The sequence below is a fragment of the Akebia trifoliata genome, chromosome 2, assembly GCF_017979445.1.
Source record: "Akebia trifoliata isolate Shusen 1 chromosome 2, ASM1797944v1, whole genome shotgun sequence".
NCBI classification, from domain to species: Eukaryota; Viridiplantae; Streptophyta; class Magnoliopsida; order Ranunculales; family Lardizabalaceae; genus Akebia; species Akebia trifoliata.
In genome coordinates, this window is record NC_141376.1 from 31,238,577 (window position 1) to 31,248,544 (window position 9,968).

Here is a 9,968-nt window from a genome sequence, read left to right on the forward strand (position 1 = left end):
CATATGGGTCAGAAAAAGAAAACCACCAAAAAAAAATAAAAAAATGGTGCAGGCCACCTACAAATAGTCACCTAATCCTCAAAACCCATGATATAGCCCGAAAAGCCATGACCCTTTTCTCAACTCATTTGGAAGGCCACAAATGTAACCAAACCATGCTAGAGTAGAGGCAACTCTGCACCACCATATTTACTTTCGCTGTTTGGAGTGTAACAAGTAAAAGCTGGTGTGAAAATATAAGTTCTCTAAAAGTAAATATAGAAGAAAAATAACCTGACTGAATCGTGTTGGTTGTTAATGAACGAGATGTCAAAGTTCTTCCACGCACCTCATGAATCCAGATCCTAGGCCAACACTGGCATTTGCTGTACATATCGTTCCCTCAGTGGTGGGCTCAATATCACAAAGTCTACGATATGCAATCGGAACAAAGACAGAAGGCCTACAACAGTCACCTACACATTGTAACAATATGTACATGTGCCAACACAATGCTCGAAATCCACACGAAATGGTCAGTACTATAACAGTTACATATCAGCTCCTATTTCAACAAAGAGAGACTACAAAGCTAACCAATAACTCAAGCTACTACAAGCCAACAGCTTCTCTACTGTCACCAATCCGCTAATTCTTCACATCTGATAATAACCAATATATAGAGGTCCTCAAATATCAAACATGGCATCCTGGAAGATCTGACAAATTACAATCAAACACTAGTGTACAATCAATCCTTTCTTATTCACAATGTTTTCCGCTTTATCAATTTAGTGTACATTCACTAAACTTTGCTGTTCCTGCATAATAGAGAGTAGAAAGAATCAATACTCGACTCCTTCAAATTTTGACGCTGACAGACTGTTAAAATTAGGAGTGTAATTTGGTTCGGTTTGTGGCCAAATCAAAACCGAACGACATAGGTCGTTTTCACTAAATAAGAACCAAAAACCGAACAGAACTGCCCATAGAAGCAAACCAAACCAACTGATCTAAGGTTGGTTTAGTTCAGTTCGGTTCTATGGGTGCCGATATCCTATATAACTGTTTGGAAGCAAACATAATTTTAAGGAAAAAAATAAATAAGGAACATAAAATTTCATATAATAAATCATTAATCTATCCATAAAAAAAAGTCCTCAATTTATCCATGAACAAACAAATCACTAATATATGTCCTAAATCATTAAAAGGTAATACGTCAAAAATTATTCGGTTATCGGTTTGATTTGGTTCTATACAAGCCTTGAACTGAGAACCGAACCAAACCAAAATTGACCGGTTCTCCATTTTCTTAACCCAGAGCCAAACTACAACTTGTTCCAAACCGAAAAAATTTAGTACAAAGCCATCTGTTTGGTTAGGTTCTCGGTTTGAACCAGACCAAGTTGCACCCCTAGTTAAAATATTATGGATTCCAAGGTATTATGGCAGAGTCCCTCAAGTCCTGACTTGAGAGCACGACAACATGAATAAGAGGAAAAAGTGAAAAGCACAAAAGAGAGATGTCTTACAATGTAGATAGTTCAACCCAAGGGGGGAGAACCCGGTTCAGAACCATAAACTTCTTTAGATAGGGACACAAAGTTCAGTGGTGTAGTTGACAACCTTCTGAAATGGCCATTTTGACGCCCAGACTGGGAACGGGGTGTGAGGAGCTCAGGGGTTGCACTGCCAACTGAGAGCCGCCGATGTGTGGGAGTCATGGACCCGTTTCCATTTGTACGGTATCCGTTTGGGCTCCTAAAGCTGTTGCTTCTTTTTGGGCTTGGTTTAGATCCGTACATGGCTTCCTTCTCCGTAAGAAGAAGATCGTGTAGCTTCTTCTGATCCTGTTAAAAGGGGTGACATAAATGTCAATGTAGTGTTGTTTATAGGGAAACCAAAGAGCCGAAAATGTGGAACAAAACAATACCATCGTGACAAAGTCAGGATTCAAGAAACTTTGGCAAGGGAAAAGTTCAGAAAAATCACAAAAAAACAAAAATATAATATTACTCAAAATAAAATAAAATTGCAAAATTTCATATTAAACTATAATATAAAAATGTAATTTTCAAAGCTTTGTGAATAAGTCAGGATAAAATCGTCAATTGAAAGAAGAGAGATTTACTTGGCAAACCTAATGTGTTGCATTTTTATCAAGTTTATTACCCACCAAACGTTACTTTACCAAGTTTGTTACCCAGCAAACCTTGGAATGGGTATCCAAATCATAAATTTTTACTTGATGCGGTTAATTTTCTACTTAACATACCTTGGAGTGGTTGGTAACTGCATCAATTTATCGCATCCAAAAACATCTATTTAATAAAATGCAACTGAGTTGGAACAGTTGTGTGTGACACAAACATCCAAACAACTACAGTTTTGTGTAGACAAATCCAACTAGGATAAATCTCTCATCATCTACAATTTTGTGGGTGAAACCTCCCATCAAACTAGTGTCATATGACCCATTTTATTTCCTTTACACCTCCTCTAATTTTACTATATTTTCTCTTCTACCCCTTTCATCCACTTTATTATTTTTCATTTTTTGCCCCTTTAATATCAATTTTTTTCAATAATAACCCTCCAACTCTTTTTTTTTCACTTTTACCCTCTAACCCGAAAGACGATGCCCCATCAAACTTTATTATATTTTCTCTTTTACCCATTTAATCCACTTTATTGTTTTTCATCTCTTACCCCTTTAATCTCAATTTTTTTTAATAATACTCATTCCATCAAGCTATAGTTTGTTGAGACCCACTTTATTTCATTTGTTCTTCACCTCCCCTAACTTTACTATATATCTTCTTTTACCCCTTTAATCCACTTTATTGTTTTTAATTTTTTACCCCTTTAATTTCAATTTTTTTATAACAGTTTTGTGGGTCAAATCTCCTATCAAACTATAGTTTCATGGGACCCACTTTATTTCCTTTGTTCTTTGCCTCTTCTAATTTTACTATATTTTATCTTTTACTCCTTTGATACATTTTGTTATTTTTCATCTTTTACCCCCTTTAATCTAATTTTTTTAATAATATCCCTCCAACTCTATTTTTTTCACATTTACCCCCCTAAACCGGAAAGAGGATGCCCCTTCCTCTAACTTTACTATATTTACTCTTTTACCCTTTAAATACTTTATTGTTTTTCATCTCTTACCCCTTAAAACCTCAATTTTTTTTTAATAATACCGTTTCCATCAAGGTATAGTTTATTAGGACCCACTTTATTTCATTTATTCTTCACCTCTCCTAACTTTACTATATTTCCTCTTTTACCCTTTTAATCCATTTTATTATTTTTCTTCTTTTACCCCTTTAATTTCAATTTTTTATAATAATACCCCTCCAACTTTATTTTTTTCGCTTTTACCCCATTAACCTGAAAGAGGGCATGGGTGAAATCTAGTGATCTAATGCCATGTGGATATAAAGGACAAAATCCTAAGAACTATGAAAAAATATTGAAAAATAATAATTTTCACTGTTGAATTTTAGTTTAAATTTGGGAGTTTAGTAGCCATCAATTTTCGACACCTATCAAGCTCAAAAAGGATTTTTTTTTTTTCTTAATCTCTTCTTAATGAGTTTTTCAATGAAATCTAGAAGGTCGTGGTGTTGGATTGCCAATTTGGTAATCCATGTGGACCAAACGACCCTTAGTAAGATTTTCAATCTTACGAAGTTGGTCATGTTAACCTGATTCATGAAATTGCAACAGATAGGTCTGTTGGGTAAATCTCTCTTGGAAGAACACAACTTAAGAAAATCGGAGAATTTTTTCACTATGAACAATACCCGATAGCGCTTCTTCTCCTCTTCCTTTTGTTGCTTGGTTATTTTATACTCCTCCAGCATTGATAATAGTCGTACCTGAACAAACATGGTATGATTACTTGAGAAAAGCGATAAAATGACACATCTCTGATCTAACCGATAAAAAACCCAACTTACTCCATCATATAGAAACATCGTCTTTCTTTCCTTTTCCCAGGCTAGAGTTTTGTTCTTCAAATTGTCTACCATAGCTGGAAAATGGAGAACTTTGTTAGCTCCAAAGGAGAGAGAAAATAGAGAGAAACAAAGAGAGAGGGTACCTGGAATCTTGTTTACAGTCACTCGAGCACGTTCCGCACGTTTTAGGTTTATGTGGGCACCTCTTCCAGCACTATATTTGTTATCATCCTGAATCCAGTAAAACCATCAAATTTAAGAGCAAGCCAGGATCCAGACTCTTGTTAAAAAAAAAAAAAAAATTGAAGATGATACACCCAGAACTATATAAAATTAACAGAGATTTGCTACTTCAAAAAATTATGTGCTAAGCTAATGAACCAATGGCATGACGCCATGTCTACTGAAAAAAAATACTAAAATAAAACACTTAAACTGCTCTGAAATTCTCTCTATTGACCAATTACTTTTCCTCATTTAATACACATGGCGTCATGCCATTGGTTCATCAGCTTAGCACATAAATTTTGAAACAGAAAATCTTTGTTCTATAAAATTGTACTTCAAGAAGAGTTTAAAATTATTTTTTTTGATAAATATAAAATTGTATTAAGAAGAAAAAAAAGATACAGAAGCCGGTCAAGATGACCGACCAAAACTAATTAAAATTGTACTTTCAAGAAGAGTGTTAATAGATCCTGAAAAATCACACGCAATGAAATCATGGCAACGGCCATGCATAATGAAATCATACCATGTAATAGGTAATAGCTTACTTGGTTATAGTCTTCAAGCCAAATTTCCTCTTCACAGGCTGCAAGCCACCGGTCTATTCTCTCCATAATTTCTTTTCGGTTAAAAGCTTCATCTTTTGCTATTATTATCTGTGCTTCAATATTAGCCAAAAGTTCAGAAGGATCCACGAGCCCTGAACAAGAAAATTTGCACTTAAGTTCAAACCTTAATAGTTAGCTCTACATTTCAACTGAAGTAATATAAACCATACCAGAGTCTATTAATGCATTAGACTTCTCAGGAGCGGTGCTCATATCAGGCTCAATATGTGCTTTTCTGCAAATTTCCTCCAATTCTAACCTCTTTTTCAGAACAAATTCTTTCATTCTGCTGGCTTTCAGTTTAGTTAGTCTCTCAACCTCTGTCGCCGCCTGTTAAGAGACAAAATTGAGATCTAAGGATTTATTTTCTAAACATTAACAGAAGTCCATGTGAGGGTCATTCTTCAAACCTGCTCAATAATCTCTAGTGAAAGAATGCCAGATTCCGTAACTTCTGGTTCTGATGAACCAAGGATGAAAGTTAACTTTCCAAAACACCTCCTCTCTTCTTCGGGTGAATCCATTAAGTTCCAAAGTTCGAACAATGATGCCAGGATATCTTTCAACTACAATTCAAAACAGGGTTTACTCAAATTTCAGAGAATAAATAACCGTCAAAACTTATGTTACCTGGTTTGTTGATTCATTTGGATAGAATTCGGGTTCACGGTTCGTGGTTTGCCACTCTTGAATGAACACGGTTTGTAAAGGTACTTCGTGGTGGATATTTAAGTCATTTGTGTTAATCTCATAGAAGAAGACTCAGGTCAAGGGGGCATTTCATCAGTCTAAAAACAAAGGGGTATCTTTTGGAATTTTTAGAATAATGGCTCTCTCTCAAAATTCACCAAGATATGGGGGTTCGTTAGGTTTGCTGTTTTTAATGAACCCACTACAAATATAACCTCAAATTGGTTCGGTTTGTACCCATTCGCAGTTCACTATTATATTAATGAACTCGGTAACATAGGTCAAAACTACAGAATCTTAGATTTTGTTTACCTTCTGAATCCGGTTTTTCCGTTCCAATTTCAACTTAAGGGTGGCCTGATCTAGACCTTCCAATGTAATATCACTGATATTTGTGCATTTTTCTGGACTTGTTTCATCCAGACTTGGGTGCACTTCACTCACGGTCTTCCCAAAATCCAATTCAAGCACTCCACATAAAGAATGCACTTCATTTACATACTCCAAAACCTTGTGAAGGCGGTCAGACTGCAAGAAACAGAATATTGTAATATGGAAGCAAATCCATCAAAATTCTCTACGGAAAAAAAACAGAGAGAACTGATTTCCATGTAAATGGCATACCTTTTCCTTTTGTAGGGTGTGAAGATGTGTCTGATATTCATTAAGCTTTCTTACTGATAAGTCTTGACCCTCCATGTCCAAGGAACTAATTGCAACATCATTAACGTGATTGTACCCCGAAATCTCTCCACTGATTTTCTCGATTTGTGCCTTTATCTCTGCAAAGTGTTTGATGCGTTCCTCTTTCTTTTTTCTCAAATCTTCTACTAATGGTGAGATGGATGCAAGCTGTTCTTTCAATGATGCTGACCTTTTCTCTGTTTGTATCTGAAAAATTCATAACATTGTCCACACCAAAGACTCATTATTCAACTGATTCAAATGCATAATTTTGAATTATTGAGATTTGTGGCTGTTTGATGAGAAATGGAAACTTCATTAATTTGATGATGAAGTGATGATACGTGAGTTCGTGTCTTAATGATAATATCTCACTCGACAAAAGTCGCAAAACCAAGAAATCTTGCACTTGATGATTATTCTTATTAAATAGTGCAAATAAGACTTGTATTTTCAGGTAATTACATCATTATCATTAAAGCTTTACCCAAAATACCCGAGGATTTTCACTGCCATGTTGTTGGAGACACGTTCATTTGTAGACCCCTTGGTCCCGAATAGGCCCATACTGAGGAATTAGGTGGAGGTCATCATCAAATAAAGGCCCTTTGCTTTATTCCCATATCATTTGGTCCTTAATTCCTTTCAAGATTGGTTGGGGATTTGAAAGGAAATGAGTAATGGAATCTTTAATGGAAGGGAGGAAGACTTTGAGAAGATAGGTCTTAAGATCAAAGTTCACTCTATTATTAATCATCTCTTTTTTGTTGGGTAAGATGGACTTGAACGACCAACCTCAACATTGCTCTTGCTTTGCATTTTGCAATGTGTCAAATTGACATCATGATGTAAATACCCTTGCTGATACTTATCAGAATGCCTATAATCGATTTAAGATGCATCGAAGAAAGAAATCAGCTACATTGACCGAGTGAACTCTGTTTGACCGAATCAACTCGACCCAAGCTTTGACCGGTTCACAAGACCCAGTCCAACTTCTCTTAGGACTCTTTCTTTCATTGAGTTTCTATTTTTGAAGTTTCTTAAGTAGTCCTAGTTAGTTTCTATTTCAATTTTAGAAAGTTTATTATTTTCCTAGTTAGTTTCTAATTTGTATTATGTTTAAAATTCATTTCTATTCTTTAGGTTATTATTAGAAGTCTTTTTAGATGTCCAAATTGAATTCTAATAGGATTAGAAGATTAGTAATATGTTATAGATAGATTCTGAGGTTACTTTTTAGTATTTTAGAAGGTTTCTAAGTTGTTATGGAATTATCTATATAAGGAGCTCACATAAACAAATTCAGTGAAGAAATAAGTTTTTTTTATAAGATTGATTAATAAAAGAAGAGATTTTTCTTCCCTTTCTTTGTTTTTTCTTAGCATAAGAGCCAGATCTTGGTTCTTAATTTTACTGTTTGCGATTGATTTCCATCAATCTAAAACCAGATTGAAGTTTCTAGTCTGTTTTACTCAACATAGAGATTCTTCATTACTCTTAGTTATTGGGATTTCACCCAAGAACCAGATTTTTAACATAAACTCTAGGTGTGTGTGTTCCACCCTACATCACATCAACTGAGAAATGGGTCTAAGCCCATTGCTAATCTACTCCAAAGGTATGTAAAGGATCATTTTCAATGTTTTTGTCTTTCAAGTGAAGTGCATTGCTTTAATTTTTTCTTAGGCTCTTTTTCTCTTGTATAGCATTTTGAGACTATTTACCTGTCTAGGTTGTATCTTTAGGATTCATTCCCTTCTTTTACTAAAGCAAGTGTAGACAAAAAAGAAAGGCAATAATAAAAGAGAACTTCTATTGGCACCAACTTTTACTAACGGCACCCCCAAGATGTGCCAACTCTTTGGTGATTTACATATTATTGGGTTGACTTTAGCATAAGTTGGTGTGGCAAATAGAATTTCTCTAATAAAAATGTAGTTGGTTCTTAAAGCCTGCAATGGTGTACCGTTGAATGAAGACTATGCTCCCCAAGGACAGCCATAAGTGTCGCAAGCTCAGCTTCCTTTGCCGCGACAGACTGATTGAGTCGTGCCTTTGCATTGCTTGCCTCATCAACCTTCCTTCGATACACTTCCAAGCACTCCCTCTCGAGCTCAAACAGCATACGGTCCTTCTCTGCTTCGCTCTCACCCATCTCATTCCATATATGCTGTGTTCATAGCAATTATCCCAAAAAAAAAAAAAAAAACTCATAATTTTAAAACCCCAATCATGTTTTTATATTCTTTTGATAGAAAACTTATAATCCAATTGACTAAGGGTCTATATGATTGTGGAGGAAAATCGACCAGAACATCGTTTCCTTGGGAAAATGCTATTTGCAATTGTGCATTTTTGCGAGAAAAACATTTTCCTACGAAAACAATTTCCCATATTGGTGAGTCAATATTCTCAGTACCATTTTCTGGGAAAAGAGTTTTCCGGAGAAAAAATTTCTCTGCAGTGAAAAATGTTTTAAAAAACATTCTAACCCCCAATTTGAACACTGGAAACCCCATTGACACCCAATTCTCATGACCAGGTCAAATGTCCATTTCCAGTATATAAAAAAAATAAAAAAAAGGAGAGATTTTTAAGAGCTTTCTTCAGTGTGAACTTGATTTGAGAAGTCTAAATTTCTCAACAAAAAAAAAATTTTGAAAAAAGGGCAAAAACAGACGAAGAAACCACTTATTTGGTTCCTTCATAAGAAATCTCAAAATTGTTTCCTCTGCAAAATCCATGAAGGGAAAAGTGATTAATTTCATAATTAAAACACCTTTACATTTTCCCAATCCAAAAAATTTCAAGAACCTAAAGTAGATTTCTTTTCCACCACAGAAGTCAGGATTCAGGAACCCATCCATCCAACAATCATGAAAGGCGAATCCACCAAAACCCAGCCTTTGAGATAGAAAACAAAAAGAGAAGAACAAAGAAAACTAACAATAAAACAAATGCAAGAAATAGAGAGAGAGAGAAAGAGAGAGCACCTGAAGTTCTGACAGTAAAGCACCACAACTGATTCCCATCATACGGACACTGTTGGTCCCATTTGGACTTCTAAGAGCTTCCATTATTGTACGGACACAGCACCACAAACTCCCTCTCTCTCTCTCTCACTTTGCCTCTCTCTTTCTCTCTCAAGAAAGATCACTAAAGAACTGAAGAAACAGAGGAGAGACTGAAGAGAAGTCTTCAAAGCTCAGCTTATAGAAAGAGAAAAAGAAAACCCAAAGACTTTGTCAGATCTGAGCTATGAAGAGGCTTCAGAAATCTCCATTAAAGACCCTTTTCTCAAGCTTTGAAGAAGAATCTCCATCTCCATAACCCAGAATTTGTTTTCTAGTAATACAGGAAACTCTCTACTGCAAAGTGTTTAGGCAAAAATCAAGCTAGAAAAAACGCCATTAAAGATGTTTTAAGCAGAATCAGAGAGAAAGAGAGAGTTAGGGTTTAAGAAGGAAGTAATGTGTGTGAAATCATTAAGAGAATGAAAATGGAACTCAGACTCAGAGAACATTTAGGGTTTTTGAGTGACTGATTGTACACAAAATGTACAGATACTCGTGGAAAAGAAAGACTTCTTTTAGAGTGAAAGAAAGAAAAGGGTAAGTTTATGATGTTTCTCCATAAGAGTATTTTATCTGTTTCTTATTTCATCACCGTAGATCTTCTTATTCATATTGACGGTTTAGATTTCTCCTATTTTTACGCTATATATAAGCGGGAATGCACGTGCATGCATTTATTTACATGTACTTCCCCTAATAAGGGTATTCATCTTTCAAATAAAGAACTTCTA

The 9,968-nt window shown here is 35.3% G+C and overlaps 1 protein-coding gene across 1 annotated transcript; it reads right to left on the minus strand.

Annotated features, from left to right (window-relative positions):
- Nucleotides 1-256: 256 nt before the first annotated feature.
- On the minus strand, nucleotides 257-9,730 carry LOC147410136 (65-kDa microtubule-associated protein 6-like). The gene is made up of 12 exons (XM_086432372.1): nucleotides 9,157-9,730; nucleotides 8,130-8,333; nucleotides 6,101-6,367; nucleotides 5,789-6,004; nucleotides 5,197-5,352; nucleotides 4,957-5,116; nucleotides 4,727-4,878; nucleotides 4,094-4,181; nucleotides 3,951-4,024; nucleotides 3,795-3,869; nucleotides 1,515-1,832; nucleotides 257-800 (listed from the first exon to the last, which is right to left on the minus strand). The coding sequence occupies exons 1-11, from the start codon at nucleotides 9,238-9,240 to the stop codon at nucleotides 1,527-1,529; spliced, it is 1,782 nt and encodes a 593-aa protein (XP_086288498.1). The 5' UTR covers nucleotides 9,241-9,730; the 3' UTR covers nucleotides 257-800; nucleotides 1,515-1,526.
- Between the last annotated feature and the right edge of the window lie 238 nt (nucleotides 9,731-9,968).

What these genes read in the sequence shown, in the direction of transcription:
- LOC147410136 (XM_086432372.1), bottom strand. Translation starts at nt 9,240, where the DNA reads ATGGAAGCTCTTAGAAGTCCAAATGGGACCAACAGTGTCCGTATGATG. An exon ending in GGAAAAACCGGATTCAGAAG is followed by an intron (nt 5,353 to 5,788) that starts GTAAACAAAATC and finishes TTTGAATTGTAG; the next exon opens with TTGAAAGATATCCTGGCATC. An exon ending in CGATGTTTCTATATGATGGA is followed by an intron (nt 3,870 to 3,950) that starts GTAAGTTGGGTT and finishes ATGTTTGTTCAG; the next exon opens with GTACGACTATTATCAATGCT.